This window comes from Podarcis gaigeae, assembly GCF_964106915.1.
Source record: "Podarcis gaigeae genome assembly, chromosome: 2".
NCBI classification, from domain to species: Eukaryota; Metazoa; Chordata; class Lepidosauria; order Squamata; family Lacertidae; genus Podarcis; species Podarcis gaigeae.
In genome coordinates, this window is record NC_139679.1 from 65,829,437 (window position 1) to 65,851,112 (window position 21,676).

General features: G+C 41.5%; 1 protein-coding gene across 8 annotated transcripts in view; it reads left to right on the forward strand.

The window, feature by feature from the left end:
• Positions 1-21,676, forward strand: part of GRIA1 (glutamate ionotropic receptor AMPA type subunit 1) — a 198,257-nt gene that overhangs the window by 140,464 nt on the left and 36,117 nt on the right. For all 8 annotated transcript variants that reach the window (XR_014561659.1, XM_083728727.1, XM_083728721.1 and 5 more), the window contains exons 10-11: positions 407-613; positions 2,209-2,579. Coding sequence is in view for 7 of the 8 variants with exons in the window: in XM_083728727.1 (XP_083584853.1) it covers positions 407-613; positions 2,209-2,579 (578 nt within the window). In the remaining variant the exon portion in view is untranslated. The remainder of the gene's footprint in view (positions 1-406; positions 614-2,208; positions 2,580-21,676) is intronic.

The following is a 21,676-nucleotide window of genomic DNA, read 5'->3' on the forward strand; positions in this document are numbered from 1 at the left end:
AAACTCAAAACTAAAGATGAGCTACACCCACATCAGAGTCCCCCCAAAGATAGATAGGAAACTGATCCTTTCATTACCTAGCCACAGGATGTCCTTATTCTTTTCCTGACTTTTTGCCAGGAAGCAGTGCATCATAGATAAGGGCAGGAAATCCTGGATGCCTGTGGAGATGGCTGTGTGAATCTATAGTTCTGTGAAGGATATCAAGCTATCCTTGAACTCATTGGTTATTTGAACAGAATTATAGAATTTGAGGGAATTGAATGTTTTCCTTGCTTTTCTTTTTTGGAGTTTACAGTGGGAACACCTGTAAAGTATTATAGCCAGCCTCTTTCCCACATGACGTTAGCATGATATGCATCCAGAAGGTTAAACGTGGCTCTGTAAACTGTTCTGTTTCTACCAGGAAGCCCCCTATGTGATGGAAAAGAAGACCAATGAGCCATTGCAAGGAAATTTGAGGTATGAAGGTTATTGCGTAGAGTTAGCTGCTGAGATCGCAAAACATGTTGGCTACAACTACAGCTTGCAGGTTGTCGCTGATCGGAAGTATGGAGCACGAGATCCTGAGACTAAAATGTGGAATGGCATGGTCGGGGAGCTAGTATATGGAGTAAGTTTCTCTCACTCTCATCCTGTGGCTTAAAAACTGTAACAGCTAATGAAACAAGGACATCCCCAAGTGTATCATTAGATGAACACTGGAAATTTCAGGTGATTTTGCATCAAGTCACTACCCATTTGTGTTCAGCTCCTGCATGGCTGATCATTATTCACCAATCACAGCAAGACAAATATTAAAATCTGTGCGAGTCAATGTGGTGTATCATTAATGATCCTGTGCAGTTGGCAAATAGCCACCTAAGTAGAACTATTTTCAGTCAACCGAAATTATTTGTGTCAACTATTTGTTAATAGTGAAGTATATCCTGATGAAAATAAATGGTCAGGCACAGTGCCAGCAGGAAAGTCTCCTCTTTTGCTTTTGTAGTTAAGGCTTGTTACTATCATGTCATTTCTGAATGGCAACATTAAGTAAGGAATTAAGGAATGGAGATGTCACAGGCAATAGATTGCAGCATCACTTGTGGAATCCTACCCATCAGTTGAAAGGTTTGTTAGGAAGGAAAAATACTAGTATTTCCATTCTACAACACTTATTTAACATTCACTTGTAAGGAAACCACTAAGAAGTTTCATACAAAATATGAAATATTAAAATTATTGAAGAAAAAACTTAACATATTCAGAATGAATAGTTGCTAAAAAGAAATAAAACACCTGTAACTTTTGCATGTCTGAATGGCCTTTCCTGAACAAAAATGTTTTAATCAGGTTCCAAAAAGGGTTTGGTGATGGCACCTTCCTGGTGTCAATAGGCAGGGAGTTCCAAAGTGCGGGTACTGCTATACCAAAAGATTTCTTACAAGTATGGAACGAGTATTATATGGCACCTGTAGCATTGCTAGTTCTGCATATTGAAGTAGTCAAGTGAGCATACATGGGTAAGGCAATCCTGCAACCACACTGTTAACTAACAGCAGCACCTTGAACTTGGCCCAGCAGCAAATGGACAACCAATGCAGGTCTCAGAGCAGAGTTATAAGCTGATAGGGCCTCACTCCTTTCATCAACCCTGCTGCAGCATTCAGCAGCTTCTTGCTCAAGCATAAGGGAAGCCCCACATTAGTTATCAATAATGATTAATAATAGGAAAGAAAATAGTACCAATCCACACTGGGATTATATTTATTTAAAACATTACAGTAAGACAGGATGGGCCAACATGAGGCTTTGCAAATGATGTTGGACTACAACTCACATCATCCCTGATCATGCTGTGTTTTGGCCGACGGAAGCCCAGTAACGTCTGGAGAGAACCATGCTGGTTAGCCTGGCACAGAGATAAATGTCAGCTCATCAAAAGAATCTGATAAAGAAACAAGGCGAACTGAGGTTTCTGTACAAAATATAACCCGCACTTTCAAGCTTTTTCCAAAGTGGCTTTAAAGAAAAATTCATTGTGCCTGAAAATCAATTTTCACAGAAGAAAACCAATACAACCCTGATACATATAAACGGAAAGTGAAAATATTATTTAATGCAAAACAAAAAAACAACAACAATTTGGTAACAAAATCTTGAAACATTGGTGCATTGCGGATCTTCAGAACATTGGTCTCACTTTAATCTCTTTTTAATTTTCAGAAAGCTGATGTGGCTGTTGCACCACTGACTATCACTCTAGTGCGAGAGGAAGTTATAGACTTTTCCAAGCCATTTATGAGCCTGGGCATATCTATCATGATTAAAAAACCACAAAAGTCCAAGCCTGGAGTCTTTTCCTTTCTGGATCCCTTAGCTTATGAGATTTGGATGTGTATAGTTTTTGCCTACATTGGAGTAAGCGTTGTCCTCTTTCTGGTCAGTCGCTTCAGTCCATATGAATGGCATAACGAGGAGGTTGAGGAAGGCCGGGACCAGCCAGCCAATGACCAAACGAATGAATTTGGAATATTTAACAGTCTCTGGTTTTCCCTGGGAGCTTTTATGCAACAAGGATGTGACATATCTCCAAGGTTAGTAATTTTCTCTGAATATGCAGTCTTTGGGATAGTGTGGGTGTGTGTGTGTCTGGAATCACGTGGAATGGGACATTTCTTTCATAACTTTCACCTCCAGTATAATGTCAGAAGCCAAGAGATGTGTGATTAAGTTGAAGCAGGGTACTTGCTTCCTTAAAATGAAGAATGAGATTCTTGAATTGGTTGCACCTCCCACTTGCTCCACTAAACAAATTAGAAACACATCCTTTACAGGGTGTGTTCCTTTCTGCCTAGTTCCCATAGCCAGGCCTTTGATGAAGCCCTGTCAGCCATCTTTAGGCAGTTGGTGGCAACCCATAGCTTAGAGCATTTATTGTGTTTCCTTTCTACCTCATATGATAATCCTGTTGTGAGAGAGGGGCTTAAAATAGAAAGAGCTTTGGAATTCCAGCTGCTACATTTCCCAACCACCTAGAGGTTTTGAGCTCAGCCCATTCAGAGGAGTTGGTGGTGGGCAGGTGACAGAAATGGAGAGGGAAAATGGCTGCCAGAAAATGGAAAGAGGAACTCTGGAGGGCTGAGGCTTAAGAATAAAGTTGCCACCTGCCCCTAGAAAAACAGGATCACCCTAGTTTGGGACAAAAATTGTCCCGTCTCATTTGGACTTCAAACAGGACACATTTTTTTCCTGTACTTGAGCTTGACCAGCCCAAAATGGCAGTTGTGTCACTGTTGGTGTGGCTGACGAGGAGCTTGGCCTGGCATGAGTGACAACAGAGAAGAGGGGGAAAGAGCAACCTCCTCTCCAACCTTTGCCCTCTCCTCCTTTCTCACTGGTACTCCTCATCAGCCACCACCCTCCAGTCTAGCATGGTGCAGGTCTGCCACTGCTTAGCTCCCTCTTCCACCCCAACCTGACTTCTCCACCTCCACACTTGATTCCCTTCCAATGCAAGCATGGGCAAGAGGCTAGCGCTGTAACTCAAGCCACCCATGGGAGCCAGATGTCTATCCCTTGCCCCTGCCCATCTACATGAGTCAAGGGGAAGAGCAGGGCTGCAGTGGTGAGGGAGGCAGAAGGCTGAAAGTGGCGAATCCCTCTCCACCCCTACCTGCCCTTTATTTTGCCTGACCTATCCTGTATTTTGTCTGATCAAAGATGACAACCCTACTTCAGAAGCAAGGATCCACCGCAGTGGTGGGTCTGCTGCCTCTGTTTCCCTGGCTCGGGCATTTTGGTGCAGAAGTTGATGCAGGGCGTATTGAACTGGAGAATAAACCATTTAAAAATCCTGATGCAAATGGCAGTTTTAATAGAGACATTTATTTTGGGTCAGTGCCATTTTGCTTCCCACTGCAACATTTCTTCATTTTTCCTTTTTGCTGTTGTTGATTCGTTTATAGTGTGTGTGGCAACAATGGGCAAATTCTACTTTCTGATTTCTAGGTATACTTGAAAATGCCTAAGAGAAAAGAGTATGATATTACTTATGTAGAATATAAACATGCATTCTCCGTGCTTAATTCATAAGGCTGTCCAAGATGGGAATTTAGAGTGACACCGACAGATTCTCATTGTGTTTCCCTCCTTCAAGCACTACTTTTGAGTGTTGTGGGTGGTGGAAGTCTTGTAAAAAATTAAGTAGTTGAACTGGTTAAAGAAGTCTCTCTGAAAGCAAGTACACTCTGCATAAATAAAACATATGTAGGCAATTTATTCATCTACTGCTGCTACTTTGCAGGCCAGGTGAAGACTGTAAATTTAAAGAGATCAGGAGAAAAAGAATCCGTGACAGTTGGTGCCTGTCTCACACACAATCCCATATGCTAGCATCTATATGCTGTCTGAGCATATTATACAATTATCCCAAGCGGATCATTAGTGGTTGGTTTCAGTTTCTTCCAGCTTGCCATGGAATTCCAGAAATAAATGTGGAATTTGGGTTATGGCTGGGCACAATTAATTGTGGAAAGTGGGTTCAGTAGGGTGGCTGTGTCTCCTGCTTTGCAGAGGACAGTCCTCTATTTGAGGGTTGCTTGGAAGAACCCTCTTTCCCCTGAGCACAGACACACATGCAGGCTCTGCAGAGTTTTACAGAGTTCCACCCCCAAATTTGGTAGAATAGTTTATGCCATTGTATAGCTGAACACCTGTATTCAAATACTTTCTCATGAAATACTTTCTCATGATCCTCATGAAATCAAATGAGCATTCGTTGATGCTTTTCCCCCATCATGGACTATTTAAAGGAGAGGTAGCCAAGAAAGTCCTCTCCAGGTATTGTTGGATTCCACATTCCATCAGCCCCAGCTAGCATGGCCAATTGTTAGGACAACAGGAGCTGTAGTCCAACAACATCTGGAAAGAACTATGGTGACTATTCCTAGAATACATCAGCCCGAGACCTATTTGCTCAGTGTGACTGGGCAAACTATACTTCTAGTATGAGGGAAAGATGGAACAGTAGAAGATGAGACCAAAAGATGACATTACATCAACACATTTCATTATTGGTTCACAACCAGTAGCAAACCTCTGTTGATATGCCCTGGTTCTGAGCTGTTTGTTTTCTGCTAGACAAATTACTCATGAGAGACCAGGCAGTAGAGAAACAAAGACCTTGGAGACAATTGGGCAGCTGTAACATTTCTGATACTAATGGGTTTTAAAAGGTCATTGCCTGATTACTCATTCTGATATATCTAATATCTTGAGCACATTAAAGTTCTTGTTAGGATGGAGCACCAGCAAAGAGAGACAGAAAAGCTTTTACCACCCTCTCTTATCTTAGCCACATGTGTTGAGATTAGATTATTACAATTGATAGAGAAAAATGAACTTAGTTTCGATCAGCATGTCATAGCTAACACTTTATGAAGTCATGATGGAACAATTTAAAGATACTTGCATGATCTGCACTTCAACACCGGGCTGTGACAAATGGACATGATGTTCTTCAAATCGGTGCACTCATTTATTTAAGCACTTTGATTAAACCTGAGGGCAATTTTGAATCAAAGGGAACAAATTGTAATTGGTGAGACTGAGACTGAAGGGCAGCCTTGTTTATTTTATTAAAGTAATTTTGGTCCAGGTGTATTACTGAATTAGTGAATATATTAGTGAATTGAAATGAAAATGTTAAAAATGGCCTTTCTGTTCAAATGAGTAGCTTTGTTTATTAAATGTAAATTTATCTCACACCTCCATCATCTTCCAAACAGCACCCAGATTGAGATTTTGCTGGTATACAACTTTAATTACATTTATTAACTAATTGTCTGATGATCAGGTTGAGGTTTGCTGGTATGCACATTTAATTGTTTGAGTGAAACCTAATGATTAATCAACTAAAAATTTAATCAGTGAACAGCTTTAATACAAAAATCTAAAATAATGAAAATCAACACAGTAGGTCCAGTTAGCACTTTTTAAACTCACATCTCCGTTTCACTTGACCCGGGCCATAAGAATATATACATCCCAAATAGAATTGCCCAGCTGTAACAGTTCCTAAAATAGTTGTCTTTAGAGTACATGTCCAAAGACAAGGGTCAGTATAAATTCAAACACATTCACCTTGCATGAACTCTAGCATCAAAGACTAATTCATTGTGGGTATTTGATACAGTATGTTGATGTAAGACAGCCTCTACTATCTGTACATTTGAAGGATGTGATGCAGTGCATAATTCAGATCCTGGCCTCCCAGATCTTAGTGTGGCACTCTAACCACTGCACCAGACTGGCCCACATTTGTCCCCACTTCAATGTGTGAATTAGCCATCAAACACCATAGGTTCTGCTATTTCACCACAACAATTCAATCACAGCAGAGTTTAATGGAGGCAGTTCATATATCCATCTGGGGGCCATTGAACTGGTTCCCCTCATATGGTGGAGAAGCAGGCATGCACAACACACCCGTAATGTAACATAATGCAAATGTCCCACGCATAGGCCCAATTGTTCTCATCAAAAACGTGGGTGGGAACACACAGTGTCTTATGATCCTATGCACATACCACATGCATCTTACAGTGTAGAATGGGGCATGTCTACTTCTCTACCATTCAAAGAGGCTCCTCGTCTAGATGAGCATATGAACATGGACACCAATTGATGTGTGGTGAAAGAGCATCACATCTAATGTGAGGCCTTCCTTGCCATCCCCAGAGCATCCATTATCTTATTCTTTCCCAGGGTTCTAATCCTGCTTTTTCCAGGTTTGGGCCAGTCACTGCCTCTCAGCCTAACCTACCTCAGAGTTGCTGTGGGGATTAAATGCGGAGGCAGATGCCACTTTGAGCTCCTTAGAGAAAAAGGTGGGATATAAATGCCGTAAATAAATACTAGTAGTCATGCCTCATTAGGCCAATACTGAAGATGTGTCAACTCATGTATTTTACATCGCTACAGACATCATTTTTAATTTACCACTATGAGCCCCAAATACAAAGACTACAAAGAGAAGATACAAGACCCAGGGTATCTTTCTGGATGTCACTTACTAGCGCTACAGCCTGCTTTATCTCATGGCAGGAGTTCCTGGATAAAAGCCCAGGGCCTCTGTTAAGCACAAGGTCAAAGCTATTTATTTTATTCACGCTGACATCAAGTCAAATACGGTGTGATTTCAACGTACTGCTTTTTTTAAATGACAGAAAAGTACTCAAACAGAGAAGCATGGCTGAGTCTGTGGGCATTTTTAAGGGAGGAGAAAAGAAACGGATCATAAGCATCAGAAAATAATGAAACCCCTCCTCAGACACGTAAATTTGCCCTAACATCAGAAATGGAGCTCCTTGTCAGGAACAGTTCCCCATGTGTTGAAACATCAAACTGCAGGGGGCAGATTTTCAAGGGAGTACCTTCAGGCCCTAGGTCATTACCACTGATCATTGGCCATGCTGGCTGAAGCAGATAGGAGCTGTTGTCCAGCAACATTTGGAGGGCAACACCCTGCCCTGGGCTGACTCCACCCTTCTGGATAGGTAAAGGTAAAGGTACCCCTGCCCGTACGGGCCAGTCTTGACAGACTCTGGGGTTGTGCGCCCATCTCACTCAAGAGGCCAGGGGCCAGCGCTGTCCAGAGACACTTCCGGGTCACGTGGCCAGCGTGACATCGCTGCTCTGGCGAGCCAGAGCCGCACACGGAAACGCCGTTTACCTTCCCGCTGGTAAGCGGTCCCTATTTATCTACTTGCACCCGGAGGTGCTTTCGAACTGCTAGGTTGGCAGGCGCTGGGACCGAGCAGCGGGAGCGCACCCCGCCGCAGGGATTCGAACCGCCGACCTTTCGATCGGCAAGTCCTAGGCGCTGAGGCTTTAACCCACAGCGCCACCTGTGTTCTACCCTTCTGGATAGAAAGGCATATAAAGGGCTTCCTGTTGCTGTTGAGATTTGCTTGACCAACATAATCTTCCAGAGCTCTGGCGTGTTTGTGAATCGTTGGCTATTCTTCCGGTTTACTCTTCAAGTCTGTCTTTTGGGTCGTACTGTCTTTACCTGCTCTTTGACCTTTTGTCCTTCTGTCCTGATTTCTGGCTTTTCACACAGATTCTGGCTCATCACACCTTGCTTTCCCATGTCCCAGAGAAGATTCAGGGGGAGAAGACAGGAAGTAGAAGCCTTTCTAAGAGTGTGGGAGTTAGTTTGAACGGCGTTGAATGCTGCTCTGATTATTTTTCAGAGAAAATTTCCTTCCCACTAGGATTGCTAATATATTATTGAAAACTAAAACTGGAAAATAATATGCCCAGCTACTCTGCAGGCTCTTGATTTTTTTGTTTAGCAACACATAATTATATGTGTATATTTTATTCATTTAGGTTTTCCTCTTTTTTTTCCAAAATTTTTATTAGGTTTTTTTAATAAAAGAGATACAAAAATAAAAAAACAGCATTGTTTGTGTCTTTACAAAATTTCATAACATCTTTGGACTTCCTCGCGTCATCCGCTCGCACTTACATTGTTCATAAAATTTTTCAAGCAAATTACCATCTTATTTGTAATCTTATAACCAATCATTACAATATAGTCTAATAATGCTCATCTAATTTAGTGATGGCCAATTGTTTATAATCAAGCATCCTTCTTAGCATTCCATCAAATTACAATAATTTTGTAAGTAAATCTTAAATTTCTTCCAGTCTTCTTCAATCCTTTCTTCTCCCAGGTCTCGAATTCTGCCAGTCATTTCCGCCAGCTGCATATAGTCCATCAGCTGCATCTGCCATTCTTCCAGCGTGGGTAGATCTTGAGTTTTCCAGTTCTTTGCGATGAGTATCCTTGCTGCCGTTGTTGCATACATAAAGAAAGTTCTGTCCTTCTTTGACACCTTCTGGCCGACAATACCCAGAAGGAAGGCCTCTGGTTTCTTAGTGAAAGTATACTTAAATACCTTTTTCAGTTCATTATATATCATTTCCCAGAAGGCCTTCACTTTAGGGCAAGTCCACCAGAGGTGAAAGAATGTTCCTTCATTTTCTTTACATTTCCAACATTTATTGTCAGACGAGTGGTATATTTTGGCAAGCTTAACTGGGGTCATGTACCATCTGTATATCATTTTCATTATATTTTCTTTCAAAGCATTACATGCAGTAAAGTTTAGCCCAGTGGTCCACAACCTTTCCCATTCCTCAAACATAATGTTATGCCCAATGTCCTGTGCCCACTTTATCATAGCCGATTTAACCATTTCGTCTTGTGTGTTCCATTTCAACAGCAAGTTATACATTCTTGAAAGTACCTTAGTCTTAGGTTCTAACAGTTCAGTTTCCAGCTTCGATTTCTCCACCTGGAACCCTAGCTTTTTGTCATTTTTAAAAACTTCTTTAATCTGAGCGTAATGTAACCAGTCTCGCACTTTATCCTTCATTTTTTCCATACTCTGCAATTTCCAGTTATTTCCATCTTTTTCTAATATTTCCCAATATTTTGGCCAATTGGCTTCCATATTGGGTCTTTTTCGGGCCTTAGCTTCCAGAGGTGAAAGCCACCTTGGGGTTTTATTTTCCAATAAGTCTTTATATTTTGTCCAGACATTAAACACTGCTTTTCTGACAATATGGTTCTTAAAGGCCTTATTGATCTTAACTTTGTCATACCATAAGTATGCATGCCAACCAAAATTATTATTAAACCCTTCCAGATCCAACACATCAGTGTCTTCGAGAAGTAGCCAGTCTTTTAGCCAGCAGAAAGCTGCGGCTTCATAATACAACCTTAAGTCTGGCAGGGCAAAGCCCCCTCTTTCCTTTGCGTCAGTCAATATCTTAAACTTAATTCTGGGCTTTTTGCCCTGCCAGACAAATTTAGAAATATCTCTCTGCCACTTCCGGAAGCATTCCGTCTTGTCTATAATCTGTAGTGTTTGAAACAAAAACAACATTTTTGGCAATACATTCATCTTAATAGCAGCAATTCGGCCTAACAAAGAAAGCTTCAATTTTGTCCAACTGTCCAAGTCTCTCTTAATTTCAGACCAGCATTTTTCATAATTTTCCTTAAATAGACTCAGATTTTTTGCTGTTATGTTCACCCCTAGGTACTTTACCTTTTTCACCAATGATAATTCTGTTTCTCTCTGAAACTGTTCTGATTCAATATCTGTCAAATTTTTCCCCAACACCTTAGTTTTCTGTTTGTTTAACTTAAATCCCGCCACCCGACCAAAATTGTCAATCAATTGTAAAACTCTTTTCGTACTAGATTCCGGCTCCTGCAGTGTCAAAACTAGGTCATCTGCAAAAGCTTTAAGTTTATATTGTTTCGCTCCGACCTGGATCCCTTGCACCAACCGGTCCCCTCTGATCAAGTTTAAGAGCACCTCCAGGACTGAGATAAATAACAAAGGGGAAATCGGGCAGCCTTGTCGTGTTCCTTTTTCAATTTTGAACTCTTCTGTTACCACATTATTAACAATCAATTTTGCTTTTTGTTCTGAATATATTGCGTCAATCCCATTTTCAAAACCCCTCCCCACTCCCATTTCTTTTAAATTTCCCTTCATAAATTTCCAAGAGATGTTGTCAAAGGCCTTCTCCGCATCTATAAAAATTAGCACTGCTTTAGTGTTTATGTCAGTTTGCAAAAGTTCCAAGACATCAATAATGTTCCTTGTGTTAGCAAACATATGTCTGCCTGGGAGAAAGCCTGCTTGGTCTTTATGAATTACTTGACTTAAAACTCTTTTAAGTCTGTTTGCCAAAACATCAGCAAATATTTTGTAATCCACATTTAAAAGGGAGATGGGGCGGTAGTTCTTGAGCTGTGTCTTTTCAGTTTCTGATTTTGGTATCAATGTGATGAACGCTTCTTTCCACGATTCTGGCGCCTTCTTTCCCTCCATAATTTCATTGCTGACCTCCAGCAGTGGTTGGATCAAATAATCACTTAATGTCTTATAGTACTTGGAGGTCAAGCCGTCTGGCCCTGGAGATTTGCCCAATTTCAAGTTCTGAATGGCATGTTCAATCTCTTGTCGTGTTATTTTGCTGTTTAGGAGTAGTCTATTTTCTTGTGACAATTTTTTCAATCCGTTTTTCCTCAAAAATTGTTCAATCTCAACTTCATTCTGCGGCCCTTGAGTATATAATTTTTTAAAATATTTTTGAAAACACTTTCTAATCTCCACGGGGTTCTGTATACTTCTTCCTTCAATTTCCAAATTTGTTACTATGTTCAATTTTTGTCTCTTCTTCAACTGCCAGGCCAGCAGTTTCCCACATTTATTTGCCGATTCAAACGTTTTTTGTTTCATTGATTTAATCTTCCATTCTATTTCCTGGTTTATCAGTTTTGAATATTGTGCCTGATGAAGTTTAATTTCTCTCAAAATCGGCTGTGACTTCGGATTGGCTCTTAGCTTCTTCTCTAGTTCTTTAATTTTCTCCAGAATCTTGTCTTTCTTTTCATTTTGTGTCCTTTTCCTTATGGCATTCTGTTGTATCAAGAACCCTCTCATCACAGCTTTGCTTGCGTCCCAAATTGTTCTTTTTTCCACCGCGGTGTTCAGGTTTATTTCAAAATAGTCCTTTATAACTTTTTGGGCCTTCTTAATGATCTCCTGATTTCTAAACAAATTGTCATTCATCTTCCATCTAAAGGAGCCGGTTGGTAATAATGTCATGTCCATTTTCAAGGCATTATGGTCGGAGCAGGTTTTTGGGCAGATTTCCACTTTCCTGACCTTAGGTGCCAGACCTCTAGTAATCCAAATTTGGTCGATTCTTGTCCAAGTCAGTTGAGCCTCAGAGAAAAATGTTCCTTCTTTTCCTAGGGGGTTCTTGATTCTCCATATGTCAATCCAACCCATATTTTCTGTCATTTCAAAAAAGGTCTTTGGTAGTCTGCCATCTTTGGTAACTTTTTGACTTTGCGACTTATCCATGTTAGTTGATACAATCCCATTCATATCTCCCATCATTATGATGTTGTCATAGTCCAGATATTCCAGCATGCTTTCATGCAACTTCTTATAAAATTCCGATTTCCCATCATTTGGTGCATAGATTCCTAATATCAAAATTTTTTCTCCTTGATATTGTATTTCAATTGCCAAAATTCTGCCATGTTCATCTTTAAATAAGAATTTAGGTGAAAGGCTCTCTTTTGCATATATCACCACTCCTCTCTTCTTCACTATGTCTGAAGATATAAATTCTTGGCCAAGTCTCTTATTTATCAGCACTTTTCTGTGGAGCCTAGTCACGTGGGTTTCTTGCAGGCAAATAATGTCCAATTGTTCCTTTTTTAATATGTGAAAAATTTTCCTCCTTTTCTCCGGAATGTTGCAGCCATTTATATTCCAACTCAGAAGTTGCAGAGACATCCTGGATAGATCTGGTTATTTTTCTGGGGGTGGTACCTTTTTCGCTGAATCTTCAGAATCCAAGGGTGCAGGTACCTCTGGTGTTTCGAGCTCCGATGGTAATCCAAGTTTTTTATGAAGGTCCTCTCCGTATTGGTTCAGAAATTTGTCTCTGTCTTCCAATGTTCTAATTTTGATCTTCCTCCCTCTGAAAGTAAAAGATAGTCCTTGTGGAAAATCCCACCTAAAGATGATGGCGTTGCTCCTCAAAAGTCTTGCTAATTCCAAATATTCCGATCTCAAATCCAAAAGCTGTTTGGGAACGTCCTTGTATAACTCAATCCTCTTATCTAAAATGTCCAGTGACTTTCCGTAGTGTAAGCCCAAAATCTTGTCCCTCTCCTCCTTTGATCTCAGTGATATCAAACAGTCTCTGGGCTTGTCTTTTTTTGTCAGTCTTCCAAGTCTGAAAGCTGATGTAATCTTAAAGTCCGTCTCTTCTAGGTTCCAGTGTTTGGAAAATATTTTGGTCAGAAACTCAGCCAGGTTGTCCTCTTCCACTTCGGGTATCGATCTAATCCTTAAGTTGGTCTCCCTACTTCTCAGTTCAATCATCGAGAGATAGGTCTGATGTTCACCAACTTGTTTGTTGAGTGGCCTCACCTCTTTTTCTAACTTTCCCAGCCTTTGGCTGGTGTCTTCAACCAATTTTCTGTTCTCCCCTGTAGCTCCCTTCAATTCTGCAATTGTTTCCACGTTCTGTGCCACTTGTCCAGCTAATTTATTTAAACATTCGGTGTTTTGGTCTATTTTAAAAGTTTGCTCATCAGCTTTTTTATCCAAGGATTCCACTTTCTTATCCAAAGATTCCAATTTTTCATATATTTTTTCTAAAATGGAGGCAGCTGTTCCTGAGGCCATATCTTCCAATTGTAGTTCCTCTGTTTCTCCTTCCCCTGCACGTGGCAGAGCAGCTGCTGCTTCCTCAGAGAGCACAGTGGGTACCGAAGATCTGCGTTGCTGCAAGGCTGAGGCTAAAGTTGTTTGTCTAGTTCGCGGTCTTTGTTCTTTTTCCTTTTCTTTTGGCTCCTTTTTCTTTGCGCCACTCATTCCAAATTTATCTAAGGCTCAAGGTCAAGCTGAGTTGTTCCCATGAGAAAAAGACAGCCCAGATGGTAACATTCAACCAGGAGACCGGGAAACAGAAAGTATGGGGATGTCACTGCTGTAAAGTCCAAAACCTCTAGGGGGAGCTTAAAAAGTCTTTCAGAAGGGAATCAATAAATACAGTTCACAGAGAAAACAAAACCCATGTCCAAAAGCCTTCAAATGCTAAATCTTCAGCAGAGTTGGTTTTACAAAAACACAATGTTTCAAGCCGTGCTTGCTGGTACCTCATAAGATGTCAAAGTAGCAAAGTCCAAGCCCCTCAGATTTTTTCCAAATTTTGTTTCAAAGTATTTATGTCTGCAGGCTGACTGCTACTGTTGCCAGGCAGTTCCAGCACCTGGGTTTCCTTTTTTAAAATGTAGATTCCTCAGAGAAAGATCCTACAGTCCAAATCTTAGCATAAATCCAATGCTTAAAATCCTTTTCTGCATTAAAGTGATGCACTGAATGCTCAAATCCAAATTGTAAAAGAGTTCATTCACTGCCTCCACTCCTCCTGCTCTTTGCTTTGAAGTTTAGTGTGAGCGGAAGACGGACTTCCCTTTTTTACGTCCTCCGCTTTCAGCCAAATTCAGGAGCTTTGATCTTTAAGCTTAATTAAAAGTCCTTGTTACTCACGGGTTGCTGCTTTCCAAGGTGCCAATTCAAGGAAGAAAGGACAGCGCTCACCGGCAACGGCTTTGCGGCTTCACTCCGCCGATTGCGGAACGACCCTCAGCGCCGCAGCCTCCTCCACGATCCAGAGCCCCTTACGGGGTTCCTTCTGCGTTTTGGGGGCTGCTTCTGGCGCCCGCCGGGTCCCAAGACCGCAGGCTTCTGCCGCCTGCGGTTTTCCGATGTGGGTCTCCGCTTCGCCGTAGCGGACGACCCGTTTTCGCGCGGAGCTCCCTTCCCGGTTAGGAAAGGGCAGCCATTACCCTTCGCGCCGCCTCCGGAAGTCCTCTATTCATTTAGGTTTTCCATGCCCGGATATGCCATATGCCCAATCAGTGGTGTCCCCCCCCCCCCACATTTATACACACACACTGCAAAGTCTGAACAACCTGCCAAGTACAGTATCACCACATTTACAATAAAACCAACAAAGCATTAAAAATGTTTTCAATATGCAAGGTCACAAAATCACAAAGTTGAATCATATGGTCCAACCCAACATGGGACTTGAACCCAGAACCCTGAGATTTATTTTAATGGACAGCATTAAAATAAAACCAGAAATATTGTTATCAATAATATTAGCCTACACAACCTTATGTCCCTCATGCCCTGCCTGTTTAAATTGCACCGTGTTAGAAAAAGTACATTTGATTTTTCATGTCGCCAAAGAAAACCCACAAGCACACACCTTCCTGCCTACTCACCGTGCCTAAGTTTCTGAAAGTTTGGAAACAGCTGTGGAGACATGTTGATTCTTATTCCCAGTCAAACACAGAATAGGAGGAGGAGCAGCTTGGGAGAGCCTGCAATATCTCTAAAGGGGCAATTGATGATTGATGGTGATTCAAAGGAAGGACTCCATCATGCCCTAAGTAATTGGTGTCAGAGGTTCTCAGAAAAGTAGAGGGACAGCACTATATAAGTGTGCAGCTGCTGGCTGACCCAGGAATAAAACTCTTCAAAGTACACCGTAAATATATCATTTGCTCTTGGTAGACTGGATGCCAGACAGAATGACTGTAATGAAATACACATCCCACTGAAGCTCGGAATCGATCACTCTGAATACACTATTTTTCTCTTCTACTGGGCTACAAATAATGATGTCTACAAGATATGTCCAAGTAAAAGTGCTATCTATCTGGTCAGTGGATGGCATTCTGCATTTATATCTATCCTTCCCTTGTCAATGTGGACTCATCAGTCCATCGATCTCTCTGTACAAAGTTAGATTCTGGTTAGTGGCCAAAAACACATCTGAGTGATTTCCTTCCATTGATGTCTTTCCTACTTTGCAAGGTAGAGTGCCTGGAAGAAAATAAAGAGATGTCAGGCATCCTGAACTCCATTCCTGGTGAATGGTCTCGTCATCAGCACAAGTGGCAAAGTAATCCCTTTGTCTTCGGTGGGTTGGGACTTTACAATCCAACCTAATGGCACCAGATCCATTTCATTTTGCTTTTATTGGTTTCTTTTTAAAGACAGGGTGATATGTTGGTAGGTAGTTGTGCAGAAGAAAATATTTCCCACCACTGTGTGCCAAGCAACATCAGTCACTATACCCTATTCTATACCTAGGAGGGGGAGAAAGATAAATAGGTATGGGGGGCATGGATACTGGACATGGTGGCTAGATCTGTGTCCCATCTTGCAGTTTGTCTTTAAATGTACATCCTGAATTCAAAACAGTTGAAGACTATCTGAGTGATTCATCAGCTGTGTAACATGGTTGTGTGGACTTTATGGGTTCCCTCTTGGACTAACCGATGAAATAAAGGTTTTTTCCCCATCCCTTTTTATTTGCAACGGCCTCTCCCTAAACGTGTCCAGAAGGACGTACCCACCACTTCTGGGAGGAGAAGCGCTCCCCATTCTTGTCATTCACTGCAACAAGCAAGTCCTTTTCTTCAAACTCTTGTGCGTAAAATACAGGTAGCTAGAAAGTCTTTAGGGTTGCCGAAAATGCTATAACTGAAATCAAAACTAAGTTGTCTCAAACCCCAAGAAGATACAAACAATGTATGTTTACATCCGTTGGGGTCAGTAACTCTCATTCCCTACTCCTTGATAGCTCCAGTGGGAACAAATGATTCCCAGAAAGGGAATCTTCTCAGCCATGAAGAGCCTACAGGGTTGTGGTGAGGAAGCAGAACAACTATATCACTTGAACTCATTGGCAGAAGGGTGGGAAATAAATTACATTCAGCCTTTAAACAGAATATTTCCCTCCCAACCATCAGCAGAGCATCAGCAGTGAAGGGACAGTTACAACTGTTCCTGCAGCTGCAGCACCAAATGGAGCCCCATGGGTGGCATGACTCCTTTTCTATCTGTGGACCTCCTTCTGTGTCCACAGAGAGGGAGGTCTGCAATATCTTATACAATCCTTAGGCTTGTGCCCTTATGGCAGCTTTTGTGTTAATGAATTATATATTATTTGTTGTTGTTGTTGTTAATGAAATCTATACACCACCCTTCAAAGATCAGAGGGCGGTCATTTCTTGTTGACAGCCAACTTCAGAAGTTTGCTATAGGCAACCTAGAAATGATGTGCTCAACAAATAAAGCATTCCTGTGTGTGATCGCAAGAGTTCACCAAGGGTTGCTTCAAGGACATTTCTTCTGATATTGAAATAATTGTGTTTTTAAAGTCAGAATTACCTCTGCATAATTGGCTTAATACTGTATTACCTGTTCAGCAATGAGAAGTATTGAATTACAGCATCACCAACTAATTCATTGCCTTGGTTAGGAATGCCCATTGGAAGGAAGAAAAACGGGGAGGGGAACTGAATTTTCAGTCTGGAGAATTGTGAAACTTGTTTAATTAGAAATTTGCTGTGAATAATTGATCTAAGCAACAACACTGCAGACTGGGATGGGGGGAGATTTTTTTTTTTAAGGTCTGAAATAAATATAATGTTGCCTGCTTCCCCATCATCACCAACATACCCAAAAGTCGAGATAAATGAGCAGACGTGTAATCGCTTTTCATTTCATCTTCCCTGCTGCTGCTGTGATCTCAAGATGTGATGCTGGTGCAAATGAAGTTTCCATAAATGGTCCCCCAGTTGCTGCTTTTATTGCCTGGTTCATTCTATTTGGGCTGCAAACTTCAACCAGTCAAATGTCTCATAAGTGTTTGAGGTTATTTTGCTTCAGAGCATAAAGAACCAGAACCAGATTATAGATTATAGATGATTATAGATGAAAGATTATAGATGATAGATAGATGATAGATAGATGATAGTGCAACAGTCACTTACATAGATACTAGTACACCTGGTCACTAAACTGTGAATTGCTTAGCTGGGTTTAGACTTTCCGAAACTGGGGGTTGCAGAGTGTGTTTGTGCAGTTTACATTGCATTTTCTCTCATGCCAGACGTGGAAAAGTGTATGTAAGAATGTGCATTCAAATGTGTAAAAGACCTAGGCTTCCATGTCATCACTTTGAGAGATCCCAGTTTTCAATGGACAAATGTTCTAGTACTGATAAATTTATGGCAGATGGCAACAAGGTCCCTCCACTACACAAAATGAAAGGACAAGGCACATGATGTCCTCTGCACATACAAATGTGACACATTAAGAGACAAGAGTGCTTGCTTAATTTTTAATATGGAGACATATTCAAATATGCAGTCTGAAATGCACAGTTCAGGATAAATAATTCTCTTGTTCATATTGGCATGAGTTTGTAGGCAGGGTTAGACTCCCCTGTAATTATTGTATTTAGTAAAAGCGAGAATTAATCTGGGTTCGATCAAAAACTGTGCCAAGCGCTGAAGCCCGTGGATTAAGTTCATGCTAACAACACCATTCAGCTTCCTCATCAGGTAATCACTGATAGTGGCTGAGTGATTAGTCTAACAAAAGGAAAATAGATTGGGCCCTCAAGAGAGTCATTAAGAGACAGCAAGATGGGTGAAGCCTCTCTGGGCCCTGGTTTTACACAGTAACACAGAAGGTCACTAGCTTTGGTGCAGGATTACAGTTTGCCTGATAAGCGATGGGGGGGGGGGGGCGAGAGTGCTGTTTTGCAAGAGGCCTGAGTAGCGGGGGACTCAGAGGAAAGATCTTTTGAGTATGTGAAATGGAGGATGCCTGAGTTCCAGGGGCTGGTGACGTAAGCGAAAGATAAGGCGTTGTTTTTGCAAGGGGTTCTGGGAAGAAAAGAGAGTAAGGAGCAGAATGCAGTGCGGGTTCTGAGGGGAAGGAGACATAACTACATAGTGCAGGCAGCATGGCTGATTCCTCTGCTTGTAGGTCCACACTTGTTGCTCTTGGGAGAGCAACAAAGAACTCTCTTATGATGTGAAAGCTGGGGACTCTCTCCATCCAGACGCAGGCTGTAAATATGTATAAATAAACCATATTTCATAAAGACACTGCAATCTCCGCTGTGCCTAATTTCCAATGGAAACTCAAACTCCGAGTGTCTGGAACCCCCTGGAAACTTGTCACAGCTCAGCAGAGATTGGAGATGGCGAGTAACAATATGTTTCAGCTCTCAGACACACTGGTACTTTTTCTCCATTAGTGAACTTGTAGCAAAAGATCAGGCTGTGTGTACTAATTGGAAACACTTTGTATTAGTGGGTTTGATGTGGTTGCCAGATGCCCCTTACTTTTAATAGGTTACGTTGTTATAGCCCCATATAACACAATAAAGGCCTAAAGCTTCATTAAGGACATGAAAAGTCAAACAAAAGATATTGTGGCCTCTTAAAGACTAACTAATTTATTACGACATAAACTTTGTGGGCTACAGTCTATTTCATCAGACACATAGTTATCCTAATTTGGCAAGCATACATACCTGTGGGTGTAGAAAGAAAAATGCTAAACAGTAAGATCAGAGTGGAATATAATGCAAAAGAAAATACATACTGTGAAAATTATGCTAAGGTTTAAATGGAGAATGACAGGGTGAATTACAACAAGGACAAAATTGTGTGTATTCCCTTTAATATTGTTCCGATTAAGAAACCTCAAAAAGCAGTTCTAACATTTGCCTAGTACCCTAGGAGAATTGTTGCTTATTCTCATATCCAAAGAAGGAGCCTCTGTTTTCCACTGGTATAGATGACGCATCATGCTTTCATCCTCAGATAAAAGACCCTGAAGAAGTGTAAAATGGATAGCCTCTTCCGTTAAAGGGCTTCAGAATCCTTTGCAAATACTAGTTCATTCTCTCAGTATCCCAGTATCCCAGATAAAATAGATCACAAAGAATGGGGAAGCCTAACATGGAGAGGAAGATGGGGAATGTTAATTTTAAAGGCTGTAGAAGCAGCGCAGGAAACAACAGAGACCTAAACTGCCTGCGACTCAAGTTAAAAGTACTTTACAGCAACAGCAGGATAGAGATGTGGATAAGTAGCTGGCATCTGAAAACTGTGCCTTTGTCTAGTAGACTAATGATCCCATTCACAAAATCAGTACGCTTAGCCAAAGAATTGTTACTCTGAGCAATCTATTTTAGTACTTTCACCTGCCATGAGCATACTCTACCTGCAGCTCCTGTTAATGAAGCACATAAATCCAGGGCCAACTGAAACATTTCTCCTTGTTGGAAAGGGTTCAGAAAAGGTCCAAAATGCTCCTTACCCAAGAGCTCCATAGCTATGGCTGCTAGACTGCCGGGGGATCCAGTAATCAAGTGAAGTGATGACTATACAGCTAATGGCATCACAGAAAGATTTCTAATTATATATATATATATATATATACTCAAAATGCAACAGAAATAACACTGAAAACTTCTCAGAATGCAAGTCTCAGAATAGACAAAAGCATTGGTTGCTTACATAGAATTGTAGAGTCTATCTAAGTCCAACCCCTGCAATGCAGGACTCTCAGCTAAAGCATCCATGACAGATGGCCAACCCAACACAAGAATCCACCACCTCTTGTGAGAGCCCATTCCACTGTTCATCAGCTCATACTGTCAAAGTTATTCCTGATGTTCAGAATCTCCTTTCCTCTTACTTGAATCAATTGGTTCAAGTCCTACCTTCCAGAGCAGGAGAAAACAAGCTTGCTCCAGCCCCCATGTGCCATTTAAATATTTAAAGATACATCTGTACATCACCTTCATAACATTTTCTTTTAATGCACTGCAAGCTGTAAATTTGATACCTTCATTCCATGTTGACTCATGTTAAGCTTCGGGTCCACTAAGAGCCCAGATTCTTTTCACATGTACTGCTCGTAAACCAGGCGTCCCCATCTTATATTTGTGGTTCTTCCTGCTTAAGTTTAGATCCTGACATTTGTCCCTATCAAAATTCATTTCGTTAGTTTGGGCCCAGTTCTCCAATCTGTTAAGGTCATTTTGAATCCTGATTCTGTATTCTGCAGCATTAGCTACCCCTCCCAGTTTAGTGTCACTGTTGTAGTCTCGTGCTGCCCAACCACAGCAGAGCTCAATGGCAGGAGAGGCCAGTCAGCCAACCAGCTCAGGGAGGTACTTGCCTGGACACAGTGTCCCTCTGCAGGGTTTAGTCCAGACCTAGGGTTAGGAGCATCTGAGTTCACATAAGTCAGATGGCCCGGGGCTCAAGAAAACAATGAGTCCAAGGTCAGGAGAAGCGAGAACCAGCAAAGTCTGGACAGGAATGACAAACGTTGTTTCCAGCGTCTGACTGAGGCTGGAAACCCTGCTTAAGAAAGCTGGAGCCAGCTGGTTCATATCAGGAGTAAGAAGGCTGATCAGCAGCAGGTGAAGTCACTCTGCCTTCTGCTCCTTCAGGCTGTTGCTCAGCAGGTGAAGCCAATTCCTGGCCCATGACAGTCACCTGCAAATTGGATGAGCATCCTTTCAATGCCTCCATCCAAGTCATTTATAAAGATGTTGAACAACACCGGGCCCAGGACAGAACCTGCCTGTCAGGGTTTGGGAGGACTCTGAAGAATGTTGGGCAAAGGAAGGAGACCAGTGATTTATTGGGTTTGACAAAGCAGGGACCAGGGATGATTGGAACTGTAGTCCAGGATCACAGGTTCCCTATGCCGACCCTATATCTTTGATGAGGTGCATTTTGTTTCATGAAGGTCTAGGCTGGTGTGGAGTTTGGATGTCAGAATAAAATAGGAGACACATAAACTCCATATATTTTGCTCTGAGCGTGTTGTAGGAGGGGCAGATGGAAGTGCAGAAAATAAAATAAACATCACTGGGAAACATTTATGATCTACATAAAGGCTTTTTACCCCTGCAAACTGTAGTTTTAAGTGTCTTGTCTGGGGCTCATAAACAGTGAATGGCATTTTAGGATTAAAAATCCAAGGTTGTGCCTTCTGTCTCTTTGCCTAGCTTACTAAACAGCTCTTGCTGTCAAAAATGCTAATTGGGCTTTCATGGGGGGTGGGGAAGGCTATCACCAGATGTGTAAATCTTCTTTTCGCTCCATACCAAAGCTGCTGTACATTTCATAAGACTGGGGAAAGGCGAATGAATCGTCTAAACATCTGACTAA